We start from the raw sequence: 16378 nt of genomic DNA, 5'->3' as shown, positions 1-16378 counted from the left end.
AGATACTTAAATTTTAAAAAATTAAAAAATTATAAATATTTGATACTCACAGTGCGGTAGTAAATCGCTCGAGAAATTTTTTAAGCGTCTCGTAATTTATTTCTACTCTTTTCATCAAATTCAATAAAAAGAATGATCAGTTCGTTGATATTTATTTTTAGAGGTCGCTCAAAAACATTTTAAGTACACTACTTTGAAAGTTAAAATAATTATGAGTGACCTTTAGAAATTAAAATATCGATTTGAAATTTTCAGAATCGAGATTTTCTCAAACTAGAAAATGATAAAATAATGAGAAAAAAATTAAAAAAAAATAAATTTTTGACGATTTTGGAAATTTTTAAAAATCATGAGCGACCTCTAAAAAAATTTTTTTTGAGCTGATTTTTTGAGGGGCTCTTAAAACATGATAAACTAACTTATTTTAAAAAGAGACACGAAAAAAAAATTTGGTTTTTCTTGGGCCACCCTATTCTTTATGCTTAATTCTAAAAAATAATTAGAGTTGTAATAAATTTAAAATTCGATAAAATTCATATCGAGCAATGTGACAACAGCGGGGCGGTTTATTAATACAAACTACCAAGGTGTTCAGCAATCACCAATACGCAATTCAGTTGGTACCTGGAATTGGACCGTGTCTGAGTGTTTTTTGCATACCACTACTTCCTTTTCTTGAGGTGTTTTCAAGCGAGTGCGTGAAAATTGGATTCGAGGGTGTCGTTCGTGCATCGAAAATAGTGGTGGACATTTTGAGCATATGTTGCAGTTTGTTTTGTGCGTTTAAAAATTATTGAATTTTGGTAAGTACCTAAATTATTTTTAATACGTATGGTTATTTGGATGACGTGAATCTTCGGGTACTTTAATTACATATTTTTCTAATTCATCGTTTGATTAAAAGTCAAGAGATTCATAATTACTAAAATTCGAGCTAAAATTTAAGCACACCACTATCTTCGTACTACAAATTCGATACATTTTATTTTATTTATTTAAGAACTGGAAAACGATTGTCTTGAAATTTACTAAACGGTTCACAATAATAGTTGTTTACATTTTTTCCGTAGGACAAGTCTGCCGCATGCACCAGCTGTGTAGCGTTAGGTTAAGCGCTGTTGTCACGTTGTGATGCAACTCCCCAATATTAATACTCGCTGTATTTTGAAAACTGTTAATCTTACGCCCCTGTAATATACAACTTTTTTGTTCATTTGTGATTACTCTATCTCTTGCTGAAGTAATGACAGTCAAACTACTTACACCCTGTATAATATAGCAGAAACATTGCTTACTATTAGTCTTAGTAGACATGATGAAGTTCGTTTACTTTGGTACTAGTAAAAATGTACTAAAAAAAAATTTTAAAAAATGATTATGAACTTCAGGAAACATTGAACGAAAAAAAAGTTTACTTTTAACGATGAATTTTCTTCAAATGACGTCCAAACAACGCATCAAAATGCAAGTAAATGTCAGAATTTCAAATTATTTCTTAAATAAAGCGTATAAACATTAAGATATCGAATTGCATGTAACACCGTTTTTNAGCAATCAGCAATACGCAATTCAGTTGGTATCTGGAATTGGACCGTGTCTGAGTGTTTTTTGCGTACCACTACTTCCTTTTGTTGAGGTGTTTTCAAGCGAGTGCGTGAAAATTGGATTCGAGGGTGTCGTTCGTGCATCGAAAATAGTGGTGGACATTTTGAGCATATGTTGCAGTTTGTTTTGTGCGTTTAAAAATTATTGAATTTTGGTAAGTACCTAAATTATTTTTAATACGTATGGTTATTTGGATGACGTGAATCTTCGGGTACTTTAATTACATATTTTTCTAATTCATCGTTTGATTAAAAGTCAAGAGATTCATAATTACTAAAATTCGAGCTAAAATTTAAGCACACCACTATCTTCGTACTACAAATTCGATACATTTTATTTTATTTATTTAAGAACTGGAAAACGATTGTCTTGAAATTTACTAAATGTTTCACAATAATAGTTGTTTACATTTTTTCCGTAGGACAAGTCTGCCGCATGCACCAGCTGTGTAGCGTTAGGTTAAGCGCTGTTGTCACGTTGTGATGCAACTCCCCAATATTAATACTCGCTGTATTTTGAAAACTGTTAATCTTACGCCCCTGTAATATACAACTTTTTTGTTCATTTGTGATTACTCTATCTCTTGCTGAAGTAATGACAGTCAAACTACTTACACCCTGTATAATATAGCAAAAACATTGCTTACTATTAGTCTTAGTAGACATGATGAAGTTCGTTTACTTTGGTACTAGTAAAAATGTACTAAAAAAAAATTTTAAAAAATGATTATGAACTTCAGGAAACATTGAACGAAAAAAAAGTTTACTTTTAACGATGAATTTTCTTCAAATGACGTCCAAACAACGCATCAAAATGCAAGTAAATGTCAGAATTTCAAATTATTTCTTAAATAAAGCGTATAAACATTAAGATATCGAATTGCATGTAACACCGTTTTTAATCCATCGGACCATCGCTTCCTCGATAGTTCAGTCAGTTTCCTTAGCTCTTTAACGACTGAATGGTGAATACAAACACTTTTTCTTCCTCGGCAATATAAAATTTACTGCTGGAATTATTGGTCGTAAAAAAGAGCGATATTTATGATGTTTATGAGTGTATGATCATAAGTATTGGGTAAAAGTGCAAGTCTATTATTGATATTTATTACTTTATTATTGTCGCGCAGCAGCATATGTGTGTATGTGTTAATAATCTATTTAAACGAAATCGAAAGAAATTAATTATTTCCGAGGAGCTACGTAGGAACAATAATTTATTTTTTAGTGGAAACATGAAGGCAGTAATAACATTTTAACGTGACCACCTAAAAGGAATCGTAAATTTTCATATTAATTTCTTTAATGCCCGACGAGTGTTACTGGGCAGGTAAAATAAGTGTCTGATCTAACTAATGATTTTGTTTTTTGAAGAATATTTTGACTAATCCAGTATAAGGCTGTCTTCAAACTACTATCGAAATAAATGAAATAGATCCCTGAATTTGGAAACCGATATTAAGAAAACGTAGAGGTGAAATTTGGACCATATATAGCCTCACTACTACTCTATTGTGTGCTAAAATTTCAGTTAGTTTCGTGATCCCATTTTTTAATTATTAATGAAAATGTTGAAAAATCAAGGTTTTCTACCTACAAAATTGATATCTCTCACTTTAACACGTCGTCGTTTCTTTGTTAATTTCTAAAAAAAATCCAAATTTTTACTGACGATAAGTCGAACTATTGTCTTTAGTACTGTGAAAGCCATTTGTCTCAAAAGCTCTTCTTTTTTATTTTTAAACAAAACAGAAGTCAATAAAGTCGTAAATATCGCATTTTTTAAAAAAATAAAAAACTGGTTTTGATTTTTTCACTATAAATAAAAAACCGTGTTTCGTTTCTAGTTTTTGAACAATAACAGACCCCTTAGAAATAGTTTTACGACAAAATGTCTGTCTTGTATGTTTTTTTGCTTGTTTTGAAGTGAAAAACCAGTCCATAAATTCTTTACAAACAATTACTGAAATGTGACAAAAGAAAATCGGGAAACGCAGGTTTCTCGGAAATCTAGATACGTAGTAGTAGTACTTAGTTGTAGTAAGGATTTCTGTCATTATACAAAATAGTTGTACCAGGTTTGTAAGACATTTTAAAACCCCCTCTAGATGTATCGGAGATTTGGTAACTGCTATTCACCCCCCCCCCCCAACTTATTTGGTCAGTGATTTCCATTTCCCTGAAAGGATTCCACACGGCCTTTTGCAAATTGAAGTGTGTTTTTCACCCAGAAATTTCCTTTTCGGTAGCCATATTCATGAAGGGTCAAAGTAATTCTAAAGCTTTTTCATTCCACGTATCCTTCCTACTTTCTTTTACATAAGGTCCCTTTCGCGACCTTGTCTTTTAGGCGATCTGCGCGTGATTATTTAATTAAAAAAAAAACTCGGTTTCGGTAAATTAGATTTACCGAAATACCACCGCGGGAAGCAGCGAATGTAATTACCGATCCGAGAAATAGAAGGATGTGTAATTACGTAAGTGCCCGGTTCCTAGATTTCAGTAAAGTTTTCGACAGTGTCACATGAAATTTTAATAAGAATTGTATTTTTATGGTCTTTCAAACGACGGCATAGATAGATAGATAGCATATATGCCAATCTGGCCAGGTAATTTTTTCGCATAGACTTGACTTATTATTTCCACAAGAGGTATCATACCTTGGCCTCCTCGATCTCCAGATCTGACACCCTGCGACTTCTTTTTATGGGGTCATTTTACGCAACTTCAAACATCGTCACGAAAGAAGAAAAAGATGCCAGAAAATAGGAATAGGCATTTCTCATGCAAATTTTAATGACTTTCAAGATTAGTTTGCATGTATTTTGTGTTTATTTTTCATTTCTTTGGACAAGCGTAGAAGCATTTGAACGAATTTGAAATAACTAAATAAAACAAATGAATTACATTCGGTCTATGACAGTACGCTATGTCTTTGTTACCTCCTTTTGTACTTACAGCTCAAAAGTGATAAATTTTGTGTTTGTGCCAAGCCGGGTTCTTTTTCCCGCATCGTAAATCAGCTAGACGTGTGACGAGGAATTTTCTATATGTTTCTCTTACAGAGCATAAAGTCCCGATCCTCATTTTCGTGCAATTTAAGGATTTTACAAGGCTCCGACGTCGAATACTTTGCTGGAAGTGACGCTTCTATTCGGGGGCTACTTTCACAGAATTACCGAAATCTATGTGCCATCTTGGGAGAAGAAATTTAACACGCAGCAAATGATGTTATCTTCGCCCTAACTCACCAGGGGCGTAACATTCCGATTCGAATAAGTTCGATTTGAGAGTAAATAGAAGGGTCGAAGAAACTTTTATTAAGAAATTGTTGAAATAACTGAATAGTATGTGAAATAAACTAATGGATTTGTTGCGATAAAAATAAATAAAATAAGTATAACTTTATAGTTTTCGTTTATTTTCTGCACAGATCTCGTATTTCATCAATGTAAACGTTATTTGCGGTAAAAATGTGAGAAAACCTCAAAAAAAAATTCGGAAATTCTTTTGACGCTTTTATTTTTGCATTAGTTTATCTTAAATATCAAAGCTTACTGACACAAAGCAATACTTCGTGCAAGATCGGTCGCCTTTCCCTAATTATGTCCTAGGATCAAAAGTAGGTACAGCAAATGACGGGGAAACCAACGAACGAAAATAAACATTTCAAAATTCGCAAAATATAACCAGATTTGTAATATTTTTTAACTCACTGGGTAGTATTTTATTGAAAGCGAAAGGCTTTCTGGAAATTCCATTGTATTTCAACGACAAATAAACTTCCCTGAGGGTCTCAGTTAATTCTAAAGCTTTTTTGTGACGACAACACGTCTTCCTTACATTCCGAGCGCATTTATTCAAATCCAGTGCAGCACATGTTTCTCCGTAATGTTTTCGTGCAAAAAAACAGTGATATGTTCCTTTAGAAATTTATTACCTAAAAAGTTTCGAGTAATGCCTCCAGATATATTAAACACAGTAAGTATCAAATACAAGGGAGTTTCAAACAATAAAGTCATTATTAACAAACTTCTCCAGTCATTGGAAGTGCGAGTAACATGTGAATGTTTTGCAAATTACACTACTGTCCGCCTTGTCCGAATAATTTAGTAATTTCGAATGAAGGCACTGATTTGGCTCTTCTACAATTAGGTACTTACAAAATTTCTCTCCCATTTTTCTCAAATAATTCTTATTGCGAGAAACCAGTGATTCTTCACGATATGTAAAAAGAAGCTTGATAATTCCCAGAATTGCGAAGTTGTCCCATCCCCTGGCCCCCAGCAAAATACGTTTTCAGTTTGGCTAGATTTCGGCGAGTTGCTAAACGAGATTTATGAAAATTGCGTGTTAATAAAACCTTGCTTTACCTTTTCCATTAATTTATAAAGTGAAATTCGTAACAACCTTCGTGGAATAAATTTCAGAATCTCATGCTATTATACTTCGTGGGGCAGATAAATTATAACACAATACAGTGAAGAAAAATAGACCCTTTCCTGAATTTGAGACGTGAGGATAGTTACCATTGAAAATTTATTATATGCCAATTTAATAATTTAATAATAAGTGTTCTATGATAATTTTAAACAGAGTACCAAAAAAGCGACTAGTATTATGTGAGAGACTTTAGTCCAATCGTATTTCTTGCTTTAAAACCTTTCAGATTGAATTGCCGATCACGTGATTCTTCACACCCTCTCTGAAAAAGCAGGGTATAGATTTGTTTGCGGAATATAAATTCGTCTGAGAATAGCAGGGAATATCGGAATCTGCACTATATCGTAAAGAGTTTCAATTTCTGGCCTAAGATTATAGTCCCAGGACGGTAGACACGCGTGTGGAAATAAATTATGTCTGCTGTAACGCCTAATCAGGAAATAAAATGGTTAGGATTTATACAAAATGCTGACGCGAACAAAAATATTAATATAGTGGAAATAATCTGGGAAAGAGGTACAAATTAGAATTGTGGATTTAGTATGAAAGAACTAAATGACTTGTAGAGAAATATTGTAGAACAAAACTGCCAAATTAATGCAAGATATGTTGTAGGACAAATTTAACAGAAGTTTTGACCCCCCCAAAAGAATCGAAATCCTTGCGACATATTAAAAACAACAAAGCGTCAGTTAAGATAAAAGGAAACCAAAAAGATAAAGCAATCTAAGTAAACAAGAAACTTGGAAATGTTAATATCCTACGACGAAAACACACCGTCACAGTTACATAATGAAAAGTTTTTTATCGCCACAGTATTTACGTTTCATTTTTATTCTCAGTCCAGACAATAATTAGATACAATTTACTATTGATCCAATGCAGGCTCCCCAGAATGGCTCAATGCGGAAAATCAAACAGTATGGACTCCTGCAACTTCCTCCTCGAATACCTCTAGTACAGACGTCACTACGTCGAATATTAAGCATCGAAAGCATCAATATGCCGCTTGGTGTACACATCCAAGATATCCTGACGAGCTCGCTCGTGCAAAACCAATAAAACCGAAATCGCGGAACAGGTTCATGTCGTACATAATTCAACGAAATTTGCATTCAACCAACCGAGCAACATTGTTAGGTTATGTCAGTTTAGTGTAACTAAACTAATGCAAACAATTAAAGGGTCAAAGGAATTTCCGAAATTTTGTTTTTAGGTGAAAAATTGTCGTATCGGGAATTAAAATAAAGCATTTTGAAGCTCTAAGATTCTAGTTTTTAGATTTTTCGGTCGTAATTTTTTGGAAGTTACGGTTATCATGCAATTCTAAGAAATAGCGCGATAAAAAATTTTTGTAAATTTTCTTTTCCTTCTTCCGAGTCCACTTACTACGACCATTTTTCATCGAAATATCGGATTTTTAATGGAAAAAGAGCCTTTTGTCTTAAATCATCGATATCTCGGCGACAAATGGTCGTACAGAGAATTGAAAGACAGTTTCGAAAACTGGAATAAATGTCCTATAACATGCTGCCGCAACTTTTCGGAAAAATTTTTTTTCCATCTTTTACACGAATTTTAAAAAAACAGGAAAAAAACGGTAATTTATGGTTTTTTAGAAAATTGACGGCTAAATTAGAAATATTCACGAAATGACTAATGTTAAGCATGACTTTTACAGTTTGATATACCCATAAGAACACTGAGAAGTTTCATCTCTTGTAGTCCGTATATTATTTTATGTCCGTAAATTATTGTGAAGTAAAAATTGAGCCCAGAGTTTTCTGGGACATATGACTTCTAAAAAGTGGCACCAAATCAAAGGTTAACAAAGTGAAGCCAAATTATAATAATATTAATATAGTATTGTCGACGTAAACATTTTAAATGCTGCCAAAACCTGTATCTTTATATTTTCGCCAAGATGTCGAAGCCAATTCGTCCATAACAAAACATACTACATTTTGGCCTCAATACATTAAATCAAGGTGACCAACTCCTCAAAGTGATAATCCGGGACAAAAAAAAAAATGTCAAACAGGTGAAGATGTGTACCTGGCCTAGTATAGGTACTTTATTTAAATTTATATTTTGTTTGACTGTGAATAGCTTTTAACGCTTTTTCGTTTTGATAAAATAGGTAAAATTATTATGACATCTTGTTATAATTATAGACTTTACTGTCTGTACATTAAATTCAGTTTCTGAAATTTATTTCAGGTTATATAGCGAATCGAATACTATTAAAAACGCCATTCCGGTACAAATCGGTATGAAACAAATAAATCCGGTACAATTCCTGGACACTTTATTTCCCGAAACACGTTCTAAAAACTGGAACCTGTCCCGGCCAATCCGGTACGGTTGGTCACCTTTAAATGTATAATACATATAATACTATTATTGACTTCGTTGTTTTTAAAGACAATGAGATGAAATTTGTTTTAAGAATGCCAAACTCCAGATGTAGCTTTAAGGAAAACATATACGTATAGAGTAAATTTTCTGACAAAAACTTTGAAATCCATTGCTATCAACATTAACAACGTTTGTTTTATTCTGCATTACAAAGATTATATGTTATATCAAAGACACTTTCATATGTATGAAAGAATGAGAAAAGGGGAGAAAAGGCAATTCCCCGTAATAAAAAAAAACCCAGACCCTTGTTATGTGTTTATATGATTTCCTAAGAACGTCTTGTTCCAAAGAAACTACAGAAGAAATGTGGAAAGATTATATTTTCGACATATTTCTGTTTAAAATGAAGTTCGTTCTATAGTAACTAAATCAAAATGTGTGGTAACTATCTGTAAAAAATCATGATGATTATTCTATGCTAACAAGGAAACATTAACAAAGATTGTGTAATGAATGCACTTGTTTTGCAGAATATTATATAACAAACTTACTGTGTTTTTTCATTACAGTTATTATTAGATATTATGGTTTTAGAGACAGTAGAAATGACGTCTACAAAAATCGATTTAAATTGTGAAGTTCCGTTTGAACTACTTTTGGTTTCATAAAACGTGTTTTGCAACTGGACACGAGTTCGTTGCCACTGACCTAATTCAAGTTCGTTTTGCAGGAAAACGGGTTTAATATAGAATTAGATTATTTTCGGAAGATCAAACACCAATAATAACACCATTGCTAAATGACAAAATTTTATCGTGACTGTTAATTAGCCGTTTGCTGTTTGTTTACATAACAAATTGAACGAAATTTCGAAACGGGCAAGTACACGCTAACCATCCGTTTTTCATGTTCTGTGTTTATGTTGGAGAAACGTTTTCGAGTTTTTCGATGTTTACGTTTTGCCTCATAACTCTGATGAGTCATCTTGCAAATTTCAAATCACGCATCAAATTAAAGGAGATAGGCAACACTACATATGCGACTTTATACGGGGTGTCCATTGTTCCAACTGACTTAAATTTTTTCAGTGTATCTGACAAAAATATTGAGAATCAACAACTTAGCCACTCAAATAACTTTTGTAATTGTACATTATGGGACGAAAATTCTCCGGAAAGAATAATTCATGAATATCGCTCGTCAAAGGAAAGGAATATTAAGAACTTAATAAAGAGTTTCTAAAGAGATTAGATCGAACAATTACCATGTCTGCGCTGTTCTGAGCGCGGTATAGAATATTTGATTGAAACTTGGAAAGGACAATAAGTCTAGCAGGTGATCTCTGATGCTGAAATCTTTCAAATACCCGACACAAAATTAAATTAAAAAACTTACAATGGCGGCACTGGGGAACCAGATTTGTTTCTGTGGCAACCATGCGAATTCTTACAGTGTTCCCTTCCTTTGCAGTTAATAAATTAGCTGAGTACATTTCTGTTCCGCTATGCTTTGATAGGTTCTCCTATTAAGCACTTCCTTAGTACACTTTTTGTACAATTTGAATAATTTGTTGGTAGAAAATATAACTGACAAGAAAACTGTTTCTCTGGCGGACAGAGGCACAAATAGAGAGACATTGTTAATCATTAAAATCGCCTTCGCAACTCAAGCTCGGAAGCAATCTCTGACATTTCCAAACCCGTTTTTTTTTGTATCCAGTTTCGTCCTAAGCAAATACTCACGGAACTTAGCTTGGAGTGAGTACTAAATAAACCTGTAGACGTTTCAGCAACTAACGCAAACTATGCAAATTGTGATATTCAATACTTGAACGAAATATGCTAATACATATTGACACTGTGTGGAATACAGGACGTTCAAAATTAGCAGGCGATATTTTAACTACGGTTAAGAATATGAAAAGAGTTTGTATAAACAACAGCGGAGATATTAAGGAAAGCTAATTAAGTGAAATTAAGTGTTTTTTTCCATTTCTGAATTAAATATTCCAATGAATCGGGAATTATTACGCGAAACTTAGGCAGACTCACTCCACGCAATCAACTGTTTACAATGCAGTATTTTGAAGGGCTCAGTGTGGGTACGTTGTTTTATTTCAAAATGCCTCATTCAAGATTTAAAAGTCCCCGATTAAAATTTACAATTTATTTTTTTTTTATACAGATTTAAACTTTAATTCGAACGAAAGTAACCTTTAAAGAAAGAGAAGTAGGTTCATCTGACGATTTCCTTTCCCGATATATTCGCTTTTATAAGGATTTGTGCAGCGGTTGATGCTGTTAGTAAATAAATATTGGTTTTATATAAAAGGGTATCATCGAGGCAGCAGAAAAGAGATAGGCTCAGGTTTAGTAGAAATCAATTTGCGTTAAGGTATTTTGAATAAAGTTCCCTTTTTACAGCTACCTTCGTAAAGTTCAATTCGGGTTACCTATCAACGTCTACAAAACCTCAAGGCAAGATCTGCTTGTTTTTATTTATTTGTTTGTTTATTCGTAAACAGGTTCCTAAAAACACATCATTAGGTTTGCCGCATAAAATTTCAGTTTTAAATAAACATTTTATTTATTATTTTTCCAAAGCGGTTGAATGTGCTTGAGAATTTTTTATGAAAGTGATATTGAAAAATAACTATCTCGCACAGCGGCAGCTTGTCTGTCGTGGAAACTGTTATTCGTTCGTAAATCAAATAAAAATACATTCTGAAGTACTACAGATTCTTTATTCAATTGTGCATTACTTTTAAGAAAAATCTTTTGTTTCCGACACTTGACCAAGAAACAAAAAACATTGCTCCTATAATTTAAAATCCAATTTTTCCGAGAAAATAGATATTAACGTCAGATTTGAATGTGCTTACTCTGCTTTTCATTAATAATATTCTTCCATTTTGAATGTAAATATAAAAACAGCCTTTACGATTCGTCAGATCAAAGGACTGGCTCTAAGTATTCCTCATAGTTCATTTATAAACAGGTTCGAAATACTTTTTCAGATATAAAAATATATGTTAGGAAAGTGAATGTCCTCTAGTAGTTTTAAATCTTATAAATAAATGATATACTTTCATATACAGGATCGGAAAGTCTCCATGGTTCATCGGCCGTTGCGTGAGAGCGATAAAGTAAGTCATAGAAATCCGTACGATAGAGAAAGATGGCTATAATGAAGGCGTCTAATAGTCACCGCCCATTTCGCCCTTGCACAAATAAGATCCACTTCCACTTGTAATTCAGCGACCGGTGGTCATCTTTGTTTACGTCGTTTGGTTTTTCTTTAATAGATGTCACTACTTATACAATTTCGACTTCGGTATTCCGATATGTTAATACCATCCGTTAACAGAGGGCAGCACAACGCGTAACAAAGAAAACTTTTTACAGTAGCTAGTAGATACCTCTGTTTGTAAATCTAGTGACCTTGTTTCCCCTACTGAGAAGTTATTCAAATGGACTATAGTGCTAAACTGCATTTAAAGTTCATTTAGTTGTTATTTAAGTATACTTTTTAAAATGACTTAAAAATCCCAAGAAATAAAGCACAATTTCCTATTTCCCCAATTCCAAAAAAATCTGTAGATCTGGCATCACTTTAGACAAATTGTGCTGTAAGGAACAAAGGAAACAGCAAATATCGATGTCTTCCTTCCACAATAAATCCTAATTTATCCCCTTATTAATTCAATTTTCCCCCAGAAACCGAAGCTTTTCGGTTCTGTGCACTCCCGACTTCAGTTAATCAGATTAAAGACAATGCCGAATAAATATGCCGGCATATTCCGTAAAAATTAATAAAATTATGAATAATACCTTAAATTAATTCCCTCCTTGACGGAAATAATAAGCTAATTTAGTTGCTAATGTGGACCTATTAAGATTTCAAAGCCTTCCGAAGCTTGTATTATCCGAAATTGGATTAATATAGGTACTTCTCAATACAAACTCGCCGTAAACTTAAAGTTTAATTACAAAATGAAATGACAAAAGATCAGTTGATGAAAATAAAATTCAAAACACAAGAGAAATTGCCAAACAGCGCGACAAGCACTCAAAACAATTACTAGCTAAAGGATTAAAGACAGATATGAAATACCAGCAGAGTTATATTACAAACAAAAGACTAAATATTTTTCTCACTCCTCCAATCTCAAGTGAAATTTGACAAAGCTGCTGAAGAATATTTTAAATTTTAACACCACAACAACAGTGAAACGAGCTAGCAACTGATATACCTGTCAGTCTTATCCCAGAAGAGCAGAGATGTTTTCTTCGTTCCGTTTGAAATCGTTTGATCGGGCTAGGGATACATTTTTAAACATTTCCGCCTTCGATACAGCTCGAACGTTCTGTTTGTATGAAGATGTTGCCTCGATATAAAGCAAGTCATAATCATAAAATATTTTTAAATAAATTCAATGTCCCGCTGAGAAATACGTCATTTTCACCCAATAAATCAGTTCCCCTTGTAAAAATACACACTAACAGCTCTGATAAATAACACACGCTGGTGCAAAATTAGAGCTATCCATCATAGGCTTATGTTTAAAAATTATAAGACATACAGGGTGTCTCTCGCCTCAGACTATTATTTTCGTTTCCGTTTCATCTGCTTTCAGTTTGACATCTACATAAATGATAGTTCTCGATATTACCTAATTGCGTTGTCAGAAAAAAATTTTATTTGATTTACGAAATTGAATAATGGCGCTTATTCTACCTAAAATTTCATATTCCCTCGTGATCTTATGATATGGTCTATGTATCTGGACGCTGACCGCCTAGGAAATCTAGGAATCTTTGATATGCCCTTGTTGCTCTCGGACATGGTTCTGTGGGGACGGACTAGCTATCAGAACCCCTTGTTAACTGGTCGCATCCAAAGCTTCCAAACGTTTCGCCGTTCTTCACTGTCGGCATCCTAAGTGAATCCTTTGCAAAAACTAAAAGCTTACAAATAAAAAATTACCAATTCCCCTCCAATGCAAGACCACCCAAGACACAGGAAATAGTTCGCAAAAGTCGAAAATCCGTATCTCTGTTAGGCGTTTTTTATAGATCAACAAAAATGTTTACAAACATCAAAGTAAGCATGCACAATAATAGCTGATGCTGTTCTCTTCCCTAACTGTTCGCGGTTGCGCATTACCTATTTTAATTTATCAGAAGTGTTCTTGATCGCATTGGCCTTAACAAAAACTGCACGATATTTTTATGAAAATTATTTCGCCCCTAAATTATTTTAATACGAAACGAATTCTGATGATTCCCGCACAACCCTGTAGAGACAAACGTCAATACACATTGGAAACTAATTAGTTAACTCCCAAACATTAATCCAGCCGAACCGAACAAAAACTTCCATTAGTTTATCCTGGCTACGTGAAATCTATTAAAACGGCAATAATTCAAGCAATAATAAATTCGGGATTTCTAACAGTTCTATTTTGGATCTCACTCTTCGTACCGGCGAGCCTAGTAACTAAGTTCAGAAAAGTTGAATCCACGCACCACGCTGCGAAAATCAAGTGTATTTGGACAAAGCGAGCTGTTTATTTGGGCGAAATAAATATTTATCCTGCTGAAATAATTAATGCTGAATCGAATCGTCGCTTGTCTATTTGCGTGAACAACGACGGGACGGAATATGTCGGTAAACTTTTGCATCTGCTTGCCTCAGGACAATGAATAATGCATGACATTATTTATTCACAACTCGTCTGTAGTGGCGTCAGTTGTCTATTTTATGCTGTACCGAAAAGGTAGGGTGTACAATCATTGAATGAGAGAACTATTTGTGGCCAATAACCTGTGGGATAATAGTAAAAGGTTTTAAAAGGGTCCGCAAATAACACACCACCTCTCAAAAACTTAATTTAGTGAATTGAATACAAAATTACTATAGAAATAGACAAAATGTAAAGGCTATTTCGGACCAAGCCCGCGCCCAGCGATTGCCACCCTACATTTGTTCCTCTTTGTCTCCATCTAATGTTAATGAATTTACATGAAATAATTGTAGCATATTCGGTAGCTATACATCATAAAATTGTATTTAGTCATATAAGTATCAATTAAAAATTTCAAAACTATAAAAAGCTTAAACACTTAACCTTATTGACTAAAAAATTGACACCTGCCTTGTCTTAAGATATTTTTTTATGTAGAATTAACTATTAAACCTTATAATCAACCATACTATTACATTTTTCTTATTGTTGACATATTTTATGTGATTAAAGACCTCACATGAAACAGCCGCTTTGCGATTTACGTGAAAAGCAGACGAATTGAAGTTAACCGTCAGATAAACGTCTGCAACTGTTAGGCTTAAGGGTACTGAATAATGTAAGACGTTATTTATTTATAACTTTACTTCCATATGTTGCTGTCTGCTGTCTCTTCTACTCATTTCCCTCGTTTCATTTTTGTAAGTACACACAAGGTTAGTGAATAAAAATTAATAAAATATTTACTTTCTTCTTGGCGTTTCAATTTCTGCGTGCCTGCTAAAAACAGTCAGCACAGAAATAATCTTCGAATTTTATTTAACGTCAAAGTAACAACAACAAATTTCAAAGAAAGTTATCCCGTCAATTCAATGTACAAAATTGTAAAGACTACTGTTTCTATTCGTCGTCTCCGTCTCCATTCGATGAATGCAAAGTTTATAACGGTGCGCTCTTATTCAAACGCAAAACAAATGACTTTTAGTCCGCATTAATCAAATTTCATCCATCGCTTTTCTTCCTTCATTTATGGCTGCTGCTTTTAGCTTCGGTTTTAAAACGGCAGTTGTCACGTGTAAGGGGAAGTTTTGTATTTGTCCTGTTACTCAGCGACTCGGGAATAATGTAGGTACACTGAGGACTTTGTAAATGGGATGCATATGAGCAACAAGTAGGATTTCAGCGTAATAGAGGCTGCAGTTAGTAATTAGATATACGATACATTTTGGATTAATCTAGCATGTAGATTAATGCTTTGCCTGGTATATTAAATGGGTTCGGTTGAACAGAGATGAAGTATATTGTTCAAATTTGACAACTAGTCTTTTCAGTTTCATTCGTGCCGTTCTTTCTACCGAAAATTCCTCGCAATTTGAGCACAGTCGCAGCTACACACTCTCCATATTTGTAAAATACGTAAAATATAGAACATTTTTTGACAGTTAAATAATAACAGGCCTTGATTAAACACAAATAATATCACGTAGTATTAAATTTTTAACATTTGAATATCTTACTTAAAAAAAAATTGGTATATATGTTCTCGTATCCGTATTGAATTATTTATTATCTCATAAGTTACATTGTTCTTCTTTCAACCGCAGAAAAAAAATGAGACGTCTTATTTCCTACAGGAAAAGAAGTTTAGGTTCATAAAATATTGTCCTCTACCTCCATTAGTAAATTAAGTATTTTTTCTATTTGTGAATTAATTAAATTATTCTTAATTTCCCTAAGTCGTCACGAAATAAGAAATGCTTCCTTATTTTCTTATTTATATTTACGACTTCCAAGAAAATTACGAAAAATTATAAATGTAAACTCGTACAATTATGTAAGTACGTATGTTTTGTTGTGAATTAAAAATTTTTTTAAGCCTGACTTTAAATTTAAAGGTAGATGATACAGATATATATTTAAAAAACAGTAATTGAGAGTATTTAAACAACTTTCTGATTGGCCGATTTTCATCAGGGTAGTTTTTTATGTTTAAATGGTAATTTTTATAAACGCATAGAACTTATAGTATAGTATAGATTTCGGTTGTTCCTTTATTAATTTTGTTTTTTTTTATTTTCAGATATCTTAGGAGCTCAAACAGTGTCAATAATGCTCAATGGAGAAGAATCCGAATTGACGTTTCAAAATAATTCTTGTACAAAGGTAAGATCAAAAACACAACACCTTTCGCCTCTTTTAAGTCTGATAGAGTTTTCTGCTGTAA

The 16378-nt window shown here is 33.2% G+C and overlaps 1 protein-coding gene across 2 annotated transcripts in view; it reads left to right on the top strand.

Moving 5' to 3' along the window:
- The window catches only part of LOC108914974 (GTP-binding protein GEM), a 75324-nt gene that overhangs the window by 53225 nt on the left and 5721 nt on the right, over positions 1 to 16378 (top strand). For both annotated transcript variants that reach the window (XM_018720911.1, XM_018720912.1), the window contains one exon: positions 16235 to 16317. In XM_018720911.1, coding sequence (XP_018576427.1) covers positions 16235 to 16317 — 83 coding nt within the window. The remainder of the gene's footprint in view (positions 1 to 16234; positions 16318 to 16378) is intronic.

This window comes from Anoplophora glabripennis, unplaced genomic scaffold (assembly GCF_000390285.2).
Source record: "Anoplophora glabripennis isolate ALB-LARVAE unplaced genomic scaffold, Agla_2.0 scaffold143, whole genome shotgun sequence".
Lineage (NCBI taxonomy): Eukaryota > Metazoa > Arthropoda > Insecta > Coleoptera > Cerambycidae > Anoplophora > Anoplophora glabripennis.
Note: the sequence above shows the minus strand (reverse complement) of the source record. Positions and strands in the feature narration are given on the sequence as shown.